This window comes from Macrosteles quadrilineatus, unplaced genomic scaffold (genome assembly GCF_028750875.1).
Source record: "Macrosteles quadrilineatus isolate MER2022 unplaced genomic scaffold, UCM_ALF_1.0 Scaffold_4__1_contigs__length_99947679, whole genome shotgun sequence".
NCBI classification, from domain to species: Eukaryota; Metazoa; Arthropoda; class Insecta; order Hemiptera; family Cicadellidae; genus Macrosteles; species Macrosteles quadrilineatus.
In genome coordinates, this window is record NW_026542597.1 from 48,449,180 (window position 1) to 48,470,083 (window position 20,904).

Sequence of the window (20,904 nt, forward strand, 5' to 3'; positions counted from 1 at the left end):
CAGCAAATCAAACTAATGCCCGTTTCTGTATAGATTTAGATTGTTCAACAATAAAAACAGCTGTTTCAAATTATTAAATTAAACCGTAACAAAACACTAGCGCGCGTAGTGAGTTAATAGATAACTAATCGAGAGCGAGGGAAAGTAAATTTAGAGCGAGGGAAAATCAGCTGATCGATTTTCCCTCGCCCTAAATTAGAGCTTGGGAAACAGCTACTTTCATTGGAGACAGCTGTTATCGAAAATAGTTACTTTCGGCGAAGAGTGATGAAAACGTTTTTCTAGTGGGGCCTTGTTCAAACCCATTAACATTTTTTATAATAGTTATTTAGCAAACTCATTTAGGTGAAAAAGTTACCTATTTGATATCCGTTTTCATAATCTGGTTTGCCTCTATTCTAAAATCTGACTGTAGCTAAACATTCATCTGAGAAATCAGCTGTTAAATTAAAATTCACCTAACCCGTTATAAAGAAGGTTGGTTAGCATCATCGAATCTTTGAAAGTGAACTCTAGAATAAATCAAACTTTAGGGTGGGGGGGAGAGTTCTAAAGGACATATTTATTTGTCATTCGTCACTCCGTTGGATCGTAAGCTTTAAATGATAACTCAAACGTAAAAGTCTGTAACATGATAGGACGGCCGCAATAGGGATGTAACAGCGAAAACCCTTATTGCATTAAGAATAGACAAGCGGACCCGTGCGCAGATTGCGCAGTTTCATACAGACCAAAGCTTGTTTCCAAGGCAAATAAATTCAGTGCAACACCCATTAACATTTTTTATGATTATATTTTTTTAGTTATTAGTTGAATAGAGCTTTACAATAGTTTTACAATGACTCTCTGAGGGATACGAAGCCCTAGAGTAAATTACCTGTTTCATACCATTCGCAGGTGCGCAGGATCAAAAGCTTTTAAGGACACCTCAATCGTGAAAATCGGTTACGTAGAACGGCTGGAAAAGGGATGTAACAGAGAACCCCATTATTGTATTATGTATATAGGTGTCTATCTATATTTCCATAACACAGTAGCCATTGTACCAACTTAGTTTAAATCTAACAAAGAAACAACCCATAAAAGATCGTCGTGGGGGATAAAAGTATGATTTTGATACATTGATTTTTTAAAGTAAATAGCGATTGGTCTCCGTTCACAAAACGAAAACTACATGATGTTTACACTTCGTTTTTGCGATTCTAAGGTAAATGAATAGTTAAGCCTTCTGTATGCCTGATTACAATAGTTATTAAAAAATTGTTTGTAAAACTAAGCATACGTTTTATTATTTTATGCATAATTTATTATAGAAAGTATGCAATATCAGAAAAAATGCCCACTATAATAGGAGACTACTTACACATTTTGTTGATTCTAAAAATTTTCAAACAGTATAGGTCTATTTCTATTTTTCGGTAAATAAGATGTCAAAAAACTTACGAAACACATGTAAAGCTACTATTTTCTGACCAAAGGTTTTCAAACCACCAACTCAAGTGCATAACTCTCAAAGTGATTGTTGTGAACAAGCTTTGGATACCCTGACAGCGATGGCGGTGATGCACGGTGATACATCCATCACAAAAGTGACTCACACCATTACCAACTGATGTGTCTCGACGATTGATGTGAAGCTTTGTATGCGATAATCAGCGTGAACACTATCGATCGCCAGTTCGATATACCGGTGATTTGATTAGATCGCTAAACGACTTTGGGGCGTTCACTTCCTAGTCGCACGTGTGTCGTTTTCCGTTGGTTGCTGATTTAAGAAAGTAAAAAACTAAATTTGCAATGAAGTAAAATGTGTTTGGTTACGTTGTACGATTTTATAGTGTGCGAACATTCGGTGATAATTGTGGAAACAGTGTACAACTATCACGACACTTGAGTGTAGGTGTTTCGGTATTTCAGTGCTTGAGTGCTTGAGTGTTTATGTTGCTTCTTATGAGCAAAGCCGCGGACTTGCCTCTGACAAATGTGTACGGCCTGTGTTATTTTTGTTTGAGACAAAACCTTATGCGCGGATCCTATTTTAACTATCGTCAGAAGATGAATGTCCAATTGTTGAAAGGACGTAAGTAATAAGATTGTTTAACATAGAATGCTGCACGAAATATTAATTAGTTGTATTAGAAAACACGGATATAAAATACGTCTTAAAATCATGGGCTAAAACCATATAAAGTTTGTCTGCACCTCTTTGGTAACCGATAGGCTGGCTACACACATAAGTTAGGGGTTTTTTAAGTGGAGTCGGTTTTGTATTACATTTCACAGAGTGTTGCTGCTAGAAATTTAGCTTTTGGATGCAAAATAAATTAGAATATTTAGTTAGTTGAAGAGTTGCCATAAAATGCTTAACAAAATGCATTCATAGTGAATTGTTTCTTTTGTGGTTTTTGATTACTACAAATATATATTTATTCAAACAACTGAAGACTTACGAAACAGCCACATGAACAAATAGCCTACTAATATTATGAAACTAATAAAATCGCTATGATGAGGTATTGACTCAAAGCACTCATTTAATTCAAAGAATATGAATATCATCTAGCAATACCTGCAATGCTGGTTTACTCCATTTTATAAGGACGTATTTTTCGAATGTTAACATTTACTGCTCGTGGGATCAAAACAATCTTTTTCATCGCCCAAACTGACATCCAATCCATTTCTGTAAATATTTTCTCGTCAAATAGATGACGCCGGCGTTTAAATGGTTCAGTTACAGGCCATTGTAAATAATAAGAATATATTCAAATCAAATCATTTTTTAAACCTCATATATGATTAAGAAATACAAAGGAAAAGAGAGTATTTTAAACATGTAAAATAAATACTATACAAATACAACTTGTTATTTTATTCTGGCAACTCAAATGGGAGATACAGATCTTTTCCACGGTCCTGTGACGTATTTGCACAGTCTTGCGATGCCCAAGTACACCAGGTTCCATGCACAAGTGACACTAACCCCTAGGAACGCCCCCAGCACGCCGAGGGTGTAGGCCAGGAACTCGGCGTTGCTGGTGATGCTGTAGCGAACATTGGTGTAATACTTGTTCCCCTTGAACCTGACCTCCAATGACCTCACGATGTCTATGTTGAAGACCTTCAACCCTGTGATCGGCGAATCCTGCGTTCTCACGTCGTAGTCAAAAGAATTACAATCAGGGAGGCATTCACACTTTACCACGGGCTTCAGACAGAACACGAGACAAACTTCCACCGAACTGTTTTGTCTCGGGTAATGGTGAGGGACACATCCGCAAGAGCTCAGGTAACCGTTCAAAAGGCACTCGAGATCGCAGTTGTTCTTCGTGTAGTGTTTAAACATCACCAGTTTGTTCTCGTGAGAAAAATAACAGCCGCGCTGTTGCGGCGGAAGTTCCTCCAAGTCTCTCGCCAAAGTTATCTTGGGAACTAGGGAAATTTCAACGCCGACGTTCTTCGGAATAGTTATTTCTCTGTTGGAAGTTGTATCCACTGGTACTTCGTTTGGACTGTGAACGATTATAGAAAATAGTTCTTCTTTCACGCTGCTACACATATTTTTTTCCTCGGGTTTAGTCATTAGTGCTATGTATTCGGTGAGGCCGTATATGGGTGTGGTGTTCAAACCGCCTCTGAAACTCATCATGTTATCAAAAGACCAGATGGGATTATCACTTGGAACTGTTTCAGCCATGGGCATAGTTGAAACAACATTGTCCTCAAAAATGTCTTTGTGTCGCAAACTGTTGAAGGTAATGCATATTCGGTTTGGATGAGAATAGAACTGTTGAAACACGTCCCCGTCACATCTTGAAAAATTTCTGAAAGGTTCGTATCCAATTGATTTTCTGGTGATCGCCGAGTCCTGTTCACATAAGGGCATCAGTCTTTTCATGATAGTTTGGAACTCTTCTCCATTTATTGATTTACGTATGTATCCATTCCTCCACAGATACAGTGGCTCCGGTTTAGTTTTATATCTATCACACAATCGGTAAGCGAGGGCAAGAGTTGTCATTTCTGTGTCATTGCAGGTTTCGTTCTTTACTCTGCAAACATTCTTTTCGCATTCAATGCAATCGTCAATCATGTTGAGAAAATCGTATTCTCCATTAAAGTAGAAGGGACGACATACTGTAACGGCTGGGAAAGAGATGTTTTCCAAGTGAACTTGGTTGTTAGTAGTGGCTTGTACGACTGGTGAAGACTGCCAACTTTCGAAAGCTGTTCTTATGTAATAACAACTAGCGATTATAGCTAGTATGTGCACTAATATCCAAAGGATGTTGTACAGAATGTTTTCCTTGATTTTCGCGATACTGTGAGACAACACCTTAAACAACGGCTTGACACTGTTTTGTTTTGTTGGAAACCGTAACATTGAGTTGGTTTCACACGTGCAACTATTTTCATGAACACGTGATCTTGTATGATTGTCAACACTTTTTTTAGTTTTGGATTCCGATTTATTTGAATCGAGCGAATTTTGAACCCTGAGTTGAATATCTGCCTGCCCCCATCCATTTAAATGTTTAGTTTTAATTAAATCTTTTATCTCTCTTACATTTACCTCTAAAGTATTTACTCTAGTAATTAGCATATGCAGATCTGAGTCAGTCATTATAAGTTAGTTGTAGCTGAAGAGAATTTTATTTAGCGCACTTATAAAGAGTTTTTAGATATCAAACTCAATTAAAGAAAGTGTCACATTATACATGCATAATGCTACGGCTTATTCATTTTGGTTCTTTCACTAATATGTTCACACAACAATCCTGGGCCGCGAGTAGTTAGTTTTTCCAATAGTGATAACGATTCTCCATATACATAATATTCTTTAAAAAAACAGTGACTGTCATAAATTGTTTAAAACACTAATCCTAAAGCGGTGAAACTGAAAAGTGTGACTATGTCATACTACACAGGGAGCAAAACTGACTGTAGACTTTGACAAATACATACAAAAACGTAGTCGTGTTGCATGAGTTAAAAGATCTTGATTATGGCCAGGTGCTCATGTACTAAATGCATAATTGATAGAATTGTATAACAGTTGGAAAAATGCGTGATCTACGATTTATTTATTTACTTTGGGTTAGCGTGTTCATTGGTTCATTGTTCGTTATAATTTCATGAACATTACTTATGCACAGGTATTCCGTGCATACCGTGAACATAAGTTTAGTGCTTGAACCTTCCGCTGCATGCTATATCATATTAAAGTGCTGTATGAAAGCAGTTTTTATAATGCTTATTTTTAGCCTCAAATTGTTGCTAATGTTATCCAGTAGGGCTCTGTAGCAGTGAAATTTTGAAAGAATACTAATCTAAAGAAAACTAAGAATATCCAACAGCATTTCCACCAAAATTGTTTGTGAAAACTTTTTTTGATTGAGGAATATGCACATACAATCAGTGTAATGTGTACGAATCGATAACTCAGTTATTTTATTTTCAAGTCATTAAGTTGACGCTCAGTGTAACAAGACTTAGTTACGCTCCGTAATAAGTCAAGTAAACAAGCTAACCTAACTTTGATCCCTATTACCAAACTCTCCATGTTATGACAGATCAAACGCGTGTGGCCGTTAGAGCAACGGTGGTAAAATATAAATAAACTGTAGTTTACCTTCAATATAGGGGTACTTTTGTGGCCCTTCAAGTAACTAGAGCGCGTGCATTTAATCCTCGTGACTCGGGCAGGAATGTCACCTTTTAACTATGGTTTCAGGGAGTGTAATAGCTATTTACCTTTTTAGTGTAGTAAGAGCGTTTTTACATCACGCAGGTGAATGTTGTGCAACGAGCGGAAGCGAGTTGCATAATTTACCTAAGTGATGTAAACACGCTCTTGCGTAACGTGTAACGTACAAGAATTTACCTGACCCGACAATATACAGGAGGTTACGAACAATATTTTTCATTATTCATTTCACTCATCTTCTAACAGTAACGTTCATTTACAAACAAAAGCTAGGTTAGGAAAATTCTTCAAAACATAACAATAAAATTCAAGTGCAAAGCTGATTTTCTAGTGTTGAACGTCGTTGGCTCCATAGAGGTATATTTTTTAAGTTAAGCACTCAATGTTATTTAAATGGGTTTCATTACCTCACCGAGTGAGTTTTTTTTCAAATTTACATCACTCGAGAAGTAAAGAAGTTGTATACATCACGCTTGGGATAGGGAAGTTTAACATGGCGGGTTAGGTAAAATCTATGACCCCGCCCCCATGGTTTAAAGCCACCGTTAAGCTTTAGGCCCACAGAGATACTGAAAATGAAATTTCTTTGTATTTACAAAAAAAAAATACAGAACTCTCTCCGCTAAAAATAATAGTTTGGAAAAAACTACCATGAACATAACTTTGATTTTAAGTTAATGATATAAATTTACAATTCACCTGCGAAATCTAGACGCTACTGTGGTTTTTGTTGGGGAGGAAACCTGAGCGCGCACAGGTCATAACTCACTGTGCAGGGGGTCCCATACATGCAGTGTCACACACTACAGCATGGGGCTCAGCAAGCTAGGGAAACACCATGATGGTGAGCTACTTACATAACTTACTAGCTTACACCTACACTTACTCCCTACATGAATACAACTACCCTCTATTTTGAGTCACTATTGCGGAGTGTGATGTGTGCATTGTGTCTCGTGTGTTCTAGTGTGGCTTGCTGCATGACGTTCTACTTCTACCCTATATACTGTAGAGGTATTATATGTAGTGATAATATTTAGCGGATGAAGGAATCCTTTGACTGTATACAATGGTTATTAAAGTTATGGGATTTGTTTTGTTTGTGTTCTATTTGCTTTTAAGGACTATTCAGTTATAAAAACAAACAAAAAACTTAGTATAGGCACTCTGTTCGTTAGTGGAATCATATTATAATCAAGCTTACTGACTTTCGTTAAATTGTTATCATTATTTGTTTCAAAACGAGTCTGTACAGCATTTTTCAGTACGTACGTCTTCGTCAGAAGAAGGAACGTAAAAAAATTGTGTGATGTGTTAAAATCAAAATATTTTTTACCCTGGTTTAATATGTTGGTTATTCTCAGACTTCGGCTCTATATGCTCAAAAAGTCAACCATACGAATTGTCACCGGCGTAGATACTAACAAAAATGACAAAACCGATTAATGAATACACAGCTTTGCACGAGAGTAAGCAGTTCTAGTAAAATAAAGACCTGACTAATGTTTGTTTATGACACTCTTGAATGTCGATAAAGTAAGAGATGAATAGTTACACACCAACTTTCACAACTCAACTAATGCAGAAACTAGTGTCGGGAAAAAGAAATGTGTCTAAAGAATGCACTACGAAACTATATATAATTTGATCCTTGAAAAAGTGCACTTTATATTCTGAACATGACCAGGAAAAATGTATCGGTGCTAATCTAAGGGGGGGGGGGTGGCGTGCAATATGATGAGCTCACCACACGCCAACAATACATCATACAATAATTGTTACCCAAGCAATTATCCACTTCGGATAACTGCGCCATGTTATCCGGACTTCTTGTGAAACTTGGATAACTGCTCTCTACTATCAGCGCTTTAACACACTGGCACTACACTTGCGTTGCTTATTTTCTTCCCCTGACGGTGTCAATATCTCTAAACAGACTTTAATTACTTGAGCTGCTGCTCTTTAATTTTTAAACACTGGACTAGATTGCTCTTAAACTTCTAATCATCCTTCAATCAAATGTCTTTATGCACGAAAACGTCTCCGTCTCAGTGATAGAGGAATCGAGTGATACAACTGTTTTGGGGGATTTAGAGTTTTAAGCTATAATGTTAGAAGTACTATGCTACCATCTACCATCTACCGCCTGCTAATCCACAGCCCCGGATCACATGTTACAATAATAATATAATACAATAATAAAGATAATTGTTGTAATTTGTTTTCATTTCTTTGTTTACATTTTGTCAGTTCGTTCTCAACGATGTTCATTAAACCATAAATTTAGTATATTATCTCTGTATTTATTAAAATCTGATCAATATTATATAAGGGTTTATACGTGATTCTAAAATAAATTTTTTTTGAACTAAAAAAACACTTTATGTTAGTAATGGTTAGTAACACTTATCAGAATTCAATAAATAAAAGTATAATATTTACTCCAGATACATTCTTGAAGCTCCTCGGCCTAATGGTACTTGGATGTTTCCCTCTTTCACGTCTTTCAAAGTCCTCTGTTTTTGTATTATACTTCTTTCCAAAAGTCCCGGTTTCATTTTGTGTGTTTCTCTGGTCCTCCCTTTTCTCCCTCACACTGTCTCTTAACGGGGTTTCGGGTTTTACACTCCAACTCTAAGATTTTTAGATGCTGTACTCTGAGTCTTAAGGTTTTCCTGTTTTATACTTAGACCGTTTATTCTTCTTGACTGGTCCTCATGACATTCGATTCTTCCAACGATTTGCCCTCCCCTATTGACATTTTTAGGGCTTCGTATCTTGGCCTTATCTTGGGTGAGTGGTATAAAACTTTTCTAAATAAGCTTTAAGTCCACCAAATAAGAAAATGAAAATGTGCAGATCTTTGAAGTGAGAAGAGGGATCTGTAATGTAGAACACCTACAGTGTTCCTTTTCACACAACTCCTTTACATCGATTCTTAAAATTGGCCTCAAAACATTGTGATTTAAATGAGCCGAAGACATTTTGTAAAAACTGAAATGACAACTGAACACTTCAATTCTACAACTGACTAGCGCTAAAATCAGCTCAAATAACTAGCCACGCGTAAATGGAAATGTTTGCGCTAGTGTGCCCAGCTTGTGCTAATGGCAAACATTAGCTGCTAATAAACTAGCCACATGTACACAGGCCTTGTAAATAAAAATCAATAAACTAATCAATTGGTCCATAGTAAGTAATTGGCCTCTGTGATGTATTTTTTTTAAACAACGTATAGCTTTCAGTTCATTCTGAATGTCTATACCAACCTCAAAAATCTCTATACCTTTGAAAAGTTAAATACAGTTTTATTTCATTATTATGTTAGTGTAGAAACGTGTCACGATTACAGTGGTTTCTATTCAGCGTCTTATTCGAAAGATCAATTAAAAACATCAAATGTCAACTCAACACCCTAACCACCCTTAACATCAACTCATCTTGAAATAACTAATCAATTACTTTGTCTATTGACCTTGTGGAGCAGGAGAACTCTTCAACTAAGTTTCTTCCGCACGTGCTCCCGTCAACGCCAGACATGTTCAGACATGTCTTGTCTCGCGGTGACGCGTGCCACGTGAAATTCTGCACCGATCAGCTGCACGCACGATCTATATCTACACCTCTTCATCATAACAGCCCAGTAACCATAACAGTTGCTCAGTGATGCTCTCATGTTCCGCAGAGAGCTTCAACCTGCTAAAAACCAGTTATCTTTCATCCTATGATGGATATACGTGTAAGGAACGTAAGTATCAAGTTTATTTGATATAGGAATTAAATATCTATAGTTGCCTAATGTGGCCTGGTTTTAAATTATCCCTAGGCTGCTCCTCGCAATGATTCTACATACCGAAACATGGTTCAAATGATGTTTGAACAAATTTTTAAACACATCGTACAATAATATTTAGGAAGGTGCCTTAGTGGTAAAGTAGCTAACATTTATTTAGTTTAGTCATGGAAGATTAGGTTACAATAATTCCAAACCAGTAAATTAAGTGATACTAGTGTACATGTTGCTCGAAATCGAGCAATTTCAAATAAGTACATGAGTTGAGGAGTTACAAATAAACAAATGACTTGTTTAAAAACTAATAACAGTCATAATTTCCGATGATTTCAAAAGAGTCAACTAAAAGGTTATTAACTGATAAAAATACTCACAATTTACATAACAGTCCTATTCCAGTTTAAAGGGTTAATGTTTAACTATCAAACTGTCCATGGACGGGAAAAGGTAAGCTTACAATTTAAGTCAAAGTAAAAAGGCTGTCAGCTTTTATAATGTTAGGCCTACCTAAGTTATTTAGCCAATTTGTAGGCGAGGGTGTAGGCTACTTTAAACTCTACAGAACAGAGGCAAAAACTGGCAGAACTCTGAAATGGAGTTATTTATCATAGACATACTCATATGCCAAACCCTTAAAATAAAAATTCAATAATTAATAACGTATATCATTAAACACAAACCAACATCCAAAACTATACACATTTTTAATACAACATAGTTAATTTACACATTGACTGTTTACAATTAACAACATGTGTTCTTCTTCAGGCATTTGATAGTTCTGGTTGTTCACATATTTAATTTCTGACAACAGCTGGAGTTTCAAAACAATGTTTGTTTCCCATGTTAATCTTATGGAGAAATACGAAACTTTAAAGGGCCCCAGGGACTCACTCTCTAATTATTTACCTAAAAAGAAAGTTTCCTGCACAACTTCACGTTACGCTCTTTCCAATGACACCAAAAACATGTCAATCGGTTCAGTAGTTTCGGAGGAGTAATTGTCACAAAAATCTTGCTTGCGTATTAAAGAAGTACGAGAGGTCGTCCAGTGGTCGAAACTCGACCAAAAATATGTAATGTACTCACTTATCTATTTTCACCCCACACTGTAAATAAAACATGTGATTGGAGTTTCCTCCATTTGTTTTGATTTTCTGTTTATATTTCGTTGTTATTTCGTAACCAGCATAGCAACGCATAAGATCCATGTTAATTTTTTCAAATTTTTAAACTCATTTTTTGTGCTTATCTTTGAGCCTATTTAAATTTATAAAGGGATTCTGCACACCTACAGGAAAATAGCTTTCCAACGGTATGCGTAGATTTTCCCTACGATGCACACGAGCTGAGAAAAAAGGTTTTAAAGAAACATGCTTGCCTATTAATATATAGATAGATAGATAGATAATATTTTGATAGTGTTACATTACACTTTATTGTGTTACAATACGTGTTAAACGTGTTACATTATTTGCAAGTACCGGGGGACCAAACCTTACTCGGTTTTGGTTTATTTGGTTAAATCGTTAAAACAATATCGTAAACACATTAGGGTGAATAAAAAGTCAAGACCCCCCCCCCATCTACTATTTTTCCAAGTAAATATACAGAGATATCCTATTGGTGGTCGAGCAATCTTAGCAGGAAGTTTCATTTTATCATTTTGAAATTTTTGAGTGTCCCCCCAAAAGGGGGGATTTGGGGGGCAACTCAAATATTTTAAACGTAAACCCCCTTACAATAAAATTTGAAAAATTTAACATGGGTCTTATGGGTTGCCATGTTGGTAACAAAACAACAACCAAATATAAACAGAAAATCAAAACAAATGCAAGAAATTCCAATCGCATGTTTTATTTGCAGTGTGCGGTGAAAATAGAGAAGTCTACACATTGCATATTTTTGGTCCAGTTTTCGACCACTGGGCAACTTCTAGTTAAGTTTTAATCGACTAATTACTTGATTCCCGTACGTAGGACGGGCCAACAGCTAATCTTCTTTTAAATACAGATATAGATGATAAGGACATTAATACTTTTAGCACATAGAGTTTTAGGGTGGAAATAAGTTGTAGTAAGGTCAGACGGCCTAAGTACTTTTTGTTTTCTCCGCCGAAAAAAGACCGAATAGGTAGTTAATGGTTTCAAAGTATGAACGATATTCACCAACAAGTTAATACGCATAACTAAATCCTGCAATGGTATTGTGTAACAATTCTAAATGTTCATTACGCCTGTATTTTTAGCTGTCCACGTGCGCAAATTGCGTATTTTATTTGGGCTCAAAACTCGTCTCCAAGATTAATGCAATACCATTTTATCTTTGAATACTTTGAAGTTAAAAATTAGGATCCAAGAAAAAAAGCATAATATAGTATTAGTGTTTGTTGAAGACAATTGTTACACCACCAGCCTTTCTAAAAAAAAGAAAAAAACAACAACAAAAACAACACCCAAATAAGTATATTACAAATCTATATTAAAGGAGTGATTTGCCTAGCTGAATTAAGCTACAATTATAAAAACACCTATTTTTAAATCCACATTCATAAACAGTTTTGTCTCTTGTTTACAAACTGACTGTTACAAATTTAACCCTATTTAAATTAATTACAAAATATTAAAACCCTTTTAAAGCAAGCTGGACCTTTGAGCGTGCAAATCAAAGTAGGGGGCAAAATAAAACCCTATTCCATAACCTTTAAAATGTCACCTTAATCATGACAATCGGTTAAGTAGGACGGATAATAAATGAATGTTGAAGAGAAACCCCTTATTGAATGGATTTCAAGAGTTAATTTGAAGTACTTTAACAAAACGATACGTCCCTCAGTGATTTCGTTGGAAAAGTAATTAAACTGCGAAGTTTTAGCACATACTTTTAAGTACGTGATTCTTTAGTTATAAACCTCTCCTTAGTTTCACATACTTAGGAATGGTGTTGTGGGGGGAAGAGCGCATATCGTGTTTTTGCTCGAAGTGCTCAACAAAAGTAGCGTGCTAAGATGCTTCACTTCCGATATGTTAAAAGTAGAATATGACACAAAAACTAGTTTAAACTTTATAATTCTGCTGCTGAAATACAGCACCAGAAGCTCCGCTTCCATCTACAGGTAAGGTGCTACTTTGGGGTTTCGTTGGCTCCGGGAAAAATTGTCTCAATCTATATGTTTTGGTTTTTTACGTCTTGGCACTACCATGCAGATAGGGTTAGAAGTTTAACATATAATAGTGTAGTGTTTAAGTTAAGAAAATTGGTTTAACTAGAGCTCGACCAAAAGTATCCATTGTGCAAACTTTTCTTTTTTCACCCACGCTGTAAATAAAACATGTGATTGGAATTTCTTCCATTTGTTTGGATTTTATGGCTATATTTTGTTGTTATTTCGTCACCAACATAGCAACCCATAAGTAGTCAGGTTGGCTGTCGTAAGCTAAAAAAATTGGCCCCATGTTAAATATTCATAAAAAGTTTAATTTCAATTTTTGACCCAATTAACATAAATTTATGTTTATAAATTATTTTATTTGTATTTTGAAAATACTTCCATTTAACACAACCTGCATTTAAATCGGTCCAATAGAACTCCAGATCTCACTCTTAATAGACTACAAATTTTACCCCATGTTAAATTGTCAATAGAGAGTTTAATTTCCGTTTTTGTAACATTTAGTCAAGTAATATCTGAAATCGAAGCAAAATGGGCAAATAAACAGACAATTATCTTCCATTTGGTAATAACCGCGTGCAAATCGGTCCAGTAGTATGGTCAGGGTGGCTGCCGTAAGCTTAAAAATTAGCCTCATGTTAAATCTCCTTAAGAAATGTTTAATTTCCATTTTTGACCCAATTAACATAAATATTTTCCAAATACAAATGAAACCTGCATATATAGGACCAATAACCTTTCTTTAGGTACTACCCGCGTGTAATTCGGTCCAGTAATATGGTCAAGCTAGCTGTCATAAGCTTTAAATTATGGCCCCATGTTAAAATATCCATAAGAAAAGTTAATTTTGATATTGGTTCCTAGAGGTCGCCCAGTGGCCAAAAACTCAACAAAAAATATGTAATGTACAGACTTCTCTGTTTTTACCCCACACTGTAAATAAAACATGTGATTGGAATTTGTTTATATTTTGTTGTTATTTTGTCACCAGCATGACAACCCATAAGGCCCATATTTATAATGGGGTTCTGCGCATCTACATGAAAATATCTTTTATTTGGTACCAACCGCGTGTAATTCGGTTCGGAAGTACGGTCAGGCTAGCTGTCATAAGTTTTGCAAACGTTAAAAGTTAATTTTTTAAAATTTCAAATTCATTATGTTTGAGCCTGTTTTAATTTTTAAAGGGATTCTGCACATCTACAGGAAAATATCTTTCATTTGGTACCAACCACGTGTACAAGAAATACATGTAAATTAGTATGCGACATGGGGCGAATCCTATCCGCCCAAAGGAAATATAACCGATATTCTGGAAATCTTGGTAAAATTTCCAGCATTTTGACACTTTAATCATAAAATTTGGTCAAAAATTAAAGCGAAGGTGCGCGTTTAAAAACGGGATGATTTGAGGTTTTTTTTATAATTCTTAATAAAAAACACCAAAACACGACATTTTTGTTACCTCGCACTCGCCTTAATTTTGGATCAATTTTTATGATTAAAGTGTCAAATTACTGGAAATTTTGTCAAGATTTCCAGAATATCTGTTATATTTCCTTTGGGCGGATAGGATTCACCCCATTTCGCATACTAATTTACATGTATTTCTTATGGAAGGAGTATTTTAATAAGATATTAATTAAATAAGTAATAACTCGTAATATGTTTTTTACCAAAATAAACACATTATATACTTTTCTTGTGGAAAATGTATTCTTCTTAAATTTTATAATTTAGTATAGTAATACAAAAAGTTGATAATTTTCGAGATATAATATATATAAAAAATGCGTACCCCCCTTTACGCCCTCCACCCCCCTGGCTCACCACCTAGGAGTCAGGAGTTTTGGTATGTTAACACCCTAAGCCCCCTGAACAAGTTTCTGAAGGAATCGCTTAGTTACCTGCTCACGCACTCAACACCCACTTTTGGATCATTCATTGACTGGACTAATTGTGAGGGTTGTGGTTTTAAAAATTATAAATTATTCCCTACCGGGTGGTTGGATAATTTAAGACTAAATAATTTAGACTTCCGGACACTTCTCTTCTCTGTATATAATAATCGGGTGGGGGCTTGGGGGCGGTATTTTATTCTCTTGTATACTCGGGACCGATTATTGACCAAGCTTATTGTGTGTGTGAAAAGTTAGGTTGAAGGTTGTTTGTAAAACAAACCAGGTAAAACGGTAAAAGTAGCTGATTGTCCGTACTCCGTGTTGCAATCACTGCAATCTGTGCACTGTCACTGTGCACTTAATTGTGCAGTGCAATGCAATGCAAAATGTGTCCGCTCGGCGCTCACCAGTCACCTCACAGAGTGAGCTGTTCATGTTCATGAAAGAGGAGCGCTAGCGCTCCTGGCAGCGTTAACTAGAGCTACGTGCCAAACTCATGTAGTGCAGAATCAGTCCGCAGGGAAGCGCTAGCTATTTCCTTAATACAATTGTACTTTGATAACAATATTATTCGCATTTATTAATTAGTTTGATCTGTAACAGACTGTTATAGAAAGTTTATTAACAAGATGAAATAAAATGTTCATTAATTAAAAAAACTACTGGTTGATTGCACATGGTGGTTATGAAAAAAGTTATATTTTACCATTTAGCACTCGCTAGGTAATAGGGGTCTAAATTGGATTGGGTCTCTCTAGCATCCCCCTTCTGATTAACTTTGAGCAGTGGCAATATCGTAACCAATGAAGTTCAACTGAGGTGCGATTATTGCTAATTGAAAACTTTTACCAATACCCCGCCATGGGGGCGTGAAATACCGCCCGCATCGGCAATTTTTGGCAGCCCCTACGGGGGCTCATAACAGTTTGAATCTAATGTTAAGTGAGTTACGGGCGGTGGCGGTCTGTCGGCAAGGGTTAAAGTTACACAGCTTCTACCACAGGACCTTTGAGTAAAGAAATCAAGTGGTCCTCTCACTATATAATGACATGATAATAGTGACATGGCTACAATGTCAACATTGCTTTCTTAGTTCATTTATTATTATGTTTCAATAAAAAATTCTATTATCTTGTCATACGATTAAGAAAGATTTTATACTATAGTTCGGCCGCTTAGAAAGCGACCTCCTCCAGCATTGGTTTAGCATTAGCGCGCAGGTCGTTTTCTAAGCGGCCGAACTATATAGACAATAGACAATATGTTTTGTTAACGTTTGGAATTACATTATGCACATAGTGTTCTCAAGTTAAACAGTGTTAAGTCACATGGTATGCAAATTGGATTAATGGTTAAGAAGTAGGGAATCGAATACTTTCAATTTTAAAAGTTTATTGATTTTCAATACTAGAATATTTCAATCTTGATGAGAAAATAAATACCCCCGCTGCAGCAAACCAGCCGACTAAGCGAATTTCCATTAGCCTGAATTGATTTTCAAATTATCTATTAACATTTATTAATTAACGTAAATATATATATATATATAAAAGAATAAATATATATATAAATAAACATTAACATAATATCATTAATTAACATTTAACGAGTACCTAGGTTAGCTGCTACAGGGAAACTAATAAAGTGAGTTTTTTTATTAAAATATCAATAAATGCGCCAAGTTTGATCCAAATATATCCATAAAATAGCCAACTACAACATTTTACAATATTCTTCATAATAATAAACATGGGAATTTCAAATTAACAATATTTTGAATTTTCTCCGTACCCAATCGCCGTACAAAAACACTTTGATATACTAAATTATTTGTGCTTTGATAAAATGCCTTGACGGCGAAACCACACTGTGGTCTGGTCCAACGATGCATGGCAACTAAACTTCCGTTCCAGAGGTTGGGAACGCAGGGTTTACTTACACCTGTACTCGACCACCATACCGTCCCCTATACCACAGATAAAGGGACATACTCCATACTCACCTACGTTCTAAGAATATAGCCTGTTTCACTAACTAACTCTATAAATACATATCTGTCCGTGTTGTATGTTGGTGACGCCCACAACGATAAAATTAAACCAGAGCACCGACCAAAATTAAAACCTTATCCTAGAATTCACTAAATTGGTGAGTGTCGTTGGCTACTCAAACATGCCTAGACTTATATTTAAATAAAATAACGAACCTTCAAGAACCGTTTCGTGCGATATTCGTTGAAAAAACCTATGTTGTAGTATCTAGGTTGTAAACATTTTTCAGCCATAAATTATGCTTTAGCTTATATCTAACTACAGTAGTTTCTGGGAGCCAGTGGGCCTTTCCTCTAACCCATGGAACAAGATACCAGTTTGCCCTCCCCCTCTGGAAAAAAAACTACTAGCTGACACCAATGAATACAAAATAATACAATAATAATTTTCAATGCCATAACTGTTTTAATTTGTACCTGTCTGTTACAGATCGGGTTATGTATGCCCGAAATCAGCAGAGGTCGTCCGGCCGTGTGGCGGTGGTGGGGGGAGAGCCTATAAATGAGGAGATGGCAGTGGTGAGTTGAGTAGATCAGTTGGGCAGCAGAATGGACCTTACTGTACACTGTAGAATATTCAGCCAACTTCATGGGTTAAAAGTAAAACACAGAGTTTTCATCATATAGAGGGTTTAATGGGCCGCATTGGTTATCTGACACGGTCAGATTTTAATTTCCAGTCCAACGGGGTTTTCCAAGGGCTTGATCCTCATTAGCGATGTGAGCGAGGGTTTGGAACTCTGACACGAGGGCGCAGTTTAAAATACAGTCTGGTACAGAAAGTATGTTCCTTGTCCCTACTACCCCATGCCTCGCATCTAGTGCTAGTGACACAGCGCCAAAATCACAGGTATAGGGGCCGAGGTTGTCTTCATAAAATAAATGAACTCAGAAAATGAAAGGAAAAATGTCAACCATTTCTTACTACCATCACTGCATCTGGTAGTAAGAGTTTTGTTTACATTCCTTAATGTTAAACTAGATAAAAAAAATGGAATGACAGAGATAACTCTGTGGACTTTCAGAATCGCAGGGTTCACCTTTTGCTGTACGGTAACTTTCCTTTCTGAGGCAAAAACCATAGTTTGTTCAGATAGGCTCGACCTTTTAGTTCATCTGAGAGAAAGAATCAGATCAGATATGCAGACCCCATAATGTTCCAAACTTGAAATTTTGTACCATATCTTGTCACAAATACTACCGTACTAAACAGATGTCTGTCGAGCAGTGATTGAAATGTGTTAGAACTGATCAAGAACTAAAAAAAATAATAATAATAAAATACACCAAAGGAATTTTAAATAAACTTTTACTTTATTTGAATGACTTGCATTTTGGTTTAGTTGTGTGTTAACAATGTTTAAGTTGAGATAATGTTAAAGTTTAGTACGTGTTTGTACATTTTCCTTACTACAATGATACAATGATGTTTATACAATGATACTGCCGACCCTATGAGTACATGGTAGTCTGTATTTCTAATCATCTCACATACTCACAGGCACTACGCACCGTGGTGTTTGGCACAGCAGTGGCTCCACCACGAGGAGAATGGCTTCGGACTGGGTTCTCCTTCAGGGAGCCTGACAAGGAGCTGGCCTACGGACTAAAGGGATCTCGAAACAGCACCAGAGGCTTACTGTCCGCCGTGCAAGCTGAGATAATCAAAATTCTACTCTTTGAGAAGCGGATTGAGAACGCAAACTCTGTTGAGATGTATGTTGAAATGTCAAAAAAGTTTAAATGAACTGTGTTTTTCAATTCCATTTTAAAGTTTTTTTTAGGAATTAGTTTAAACCCTGTTTTACTCTTTAATAGCAACTTTAGTTAGTGAATTTCCTTGTAGATAAGTTATTACCCTAATGGTAAGACCTAGACCCAGGACCATTTTACTTTTTTCATTTTGATGTCCCTAAAAGCCAAAAACACTATTCTTTAAAATGAAATATGTGTACGTATGTGTATATGACCCTGAACATGGCTGGGGGATTAGCAACATAAATTAATGACAAATTTAAGTCATGATCATAGATTGGTGGTGGTACAAAAGTACTTAGAGTTAAGTACTAAGTTAAGTAGTAAGTTGAGTAAAGTACATCAACTGTTTAAGCATTGACTACTGGAAACTGAAGCTGTATCTATAGTCAAGGCTTTAAGTGACCGTATTTAATTTTGATCCTAAATTACAATGATCTAAAACAAAACACAATATTTCAATCATTTTTATAAATATGTTTGTCGCTGCATTGCAGGTTTCTCAAGCCCAACAGGTCGAGACAGCTGGAGGCTTTAATCAAGGCAATGAGCGACATTCTATGGAGAGTGGGAGAGAAGACTAAGGCTATAATATGTCTGCCCCAGGACACAGCACTCGTGCCTCACTCTGTCAACTTCTTCCAGGACACACTCACAGAGAAGGTTTATATATTCCCACAACAAATATATAAATAACTGATGAAAACTAAAATAAATTGTCTTTATCCTTTAAGAAGTTTGGTGGACTGTATATTGCCTTTGCATTTGCCCATCAACATGGGCCTCAAAGGACTAGCTAGAGCATATATGAAGCAAAGCAAGTGGTGATTCGCTATTCTTTTGATTAAAATGACGTATCATTAACCCCTTTATATAAAAGTTGGGGGCAGTGTGGGAAACCCTTGTGTTTTCAGCTCTGGTACAATACGACCAAAGTTTCTGTGTGCGCGACCAGATCTGGTCGGGTCTAGGTGAGGGGGCTGGCGGGAGTGCTTTTGTGAAAACATTATGTATCTTGCTACTCACTTGTCCTACCCACAGTATGCCAATAACCGTACCCGTATGTTTTAGTTCGGCTAGTAGCAACCCATCCGCGCGCACAGAAGTTTTGGCCGAACTGTATGTTGGGACGGAAATATACTTGTGGAAGAGCCAAAACGGCGAGCACTGTGTGGAAATTCCTATCTCACAAGGCACAGGGTCTTCCTCCACCAAGAGTGTTGTAGTACATGATGGCACACCAGTTAAGTACCATGGAATGTATCCTCTGATCCTTCTTCTCCGAGATAGATGGTATAGGAAAGTTCTTGGTGCCTTTACACACTCCCAGCCCAGAGCAGCTCTTAATAATTGATATATATTTGGCATTTTTTACTCTAAGACTATAAAACAACGCCATATATTATTCCTCTAACTGCCAGGGGACAAATGAATGCCCCTTCCCCTTGCAACATGAAAAGGGTTCTTGTTTTGCAAGAAGATGAGCCTGGTTTCAGTAAACTAAAATTACTTAATGTATGTTTCAGCTTCATCTGTTTGAAATTACTAATCTGGAAGATCTTCAGATTTTCCTTAAACGCTACATTCATTTTGTAAGTACTGTATGTATTTTAATTTAATTAATATGAAATTAAAAACTTTAAGTTACCTTATGTATTGTTGTTTATGTATTGTGTTTTTAAAGTTCAATTACTCTTATTACACTGATACGTATTTTGCCACAGGGTGTGGCATCTTCGGAGTTTCACTAAAATTATAGTAGACTAACTATATTTTTAGTGCAATAGTCCCCTGTCAAATGTACATATACAGGCTCCTGTGTGCTCCTTAATGAGGCAGGTGTGGGAGTAGTCTTAATCTCTTCGTTTGACCTTGGAGAAATACAATTTCGATGGTGGCACTCTTGAAAATGGCGCGTTTGAACGCTGTGGGTAAAAAACAAAATGGCCGCCCTCGCAAACTTATTTTCTTACTTATATCAGTAACCGTTAGAGTTATGAAACAATTGTTGATACCAAAATGTAGCTATTTCAAATCTGCACAAAAAAAGATAATTAAAGTTTTTATGTAGGATACACCATTCTTTCATAAAACATAATTTTACATTTTTCATAAATAAATTAATCAGGGTGGATGTAATGTCCCAGGACAGTTAAATATTTCAAAAAAGAATAAAGGGTGTTTCAGTAAAGTGTAACGGGCTATGCAGATTCAAATTCTTTGTGCAAAAATAAGTCGAAAATGTTGTATAACATTTTTTCGATTTCGGCTTAGTTAAGCCGTAATCCGCCATTTTGTATTTTTTGAAAATAATTCATAACTCAAAAGCTCTTAGAGATATTTTTATGAAACTTGGTATAAACTTTAAATCTACAACTATAAACATTCTCTGAAAAAAATCTTTGATCAGGCTAATCGAATTTCAAAATGGCGGCCATTGAAGTTTTTTAAAGTCAAATTTCATGAAAACCAGCAATTAAAACAAAACTTTAAAACACAGTTTGTAAAGTCCTTTTTATTACAAAT

General features: G+C 36.1%; 1 protein-coding gene and 1 non-coding gene across 4 annotated transcripts in view; both read left to right on the top strand.

Moving 5' to 3' along the window:
* LOC128992173 (inactive ubiquitin carboxyl-terminal hydrolase MINDY-4B-like) overlaps positions 1-20,904 on the top strand; it is a 45,424-nt gene that overhangs the window by 16,054 nt on the left and 8,466 nt on the right. The window contains exons 1-5 of one of the 3 annotated variants that reach the window (XM_054415621.1): positions 9,369-9,446; positions 17,054-17,142; positions 18,125-18,339; positions 18,876-19,041; positions 19,905-19,970. In XM_054415621.1, coding sequence (XP_054271596.1) covers positions 9,374-9,446; positions 17,054-17,142; positions 18,125-18,339; positions 18,876-19,041; positions 19,905-19,970 — 609 coding nt within the window. In that variant the 5' untranslated portion in view covers positions 9,369-9,373. Of the gene's footprint in view, positions 1-9,368; positions 9,456-17,053; positions 17,143-18,124; positions 18,340-18,875; positions 19,042-19,904; positions 19,971-20,904 lie in introns of those variants that run through there. The other 2 variants (XM_054415622.1, XM_054415620.1) reach the window with 2 other exon arrangements.
* Positions 15,348-15,488, top strand: LOC128993690 (U4 spliceosomal RNA). The gene has a single exon (XR_008490818.1). It is a non-coding gene; the product is annotated as a U4 spliceosomal RNA (small nuclear RNA).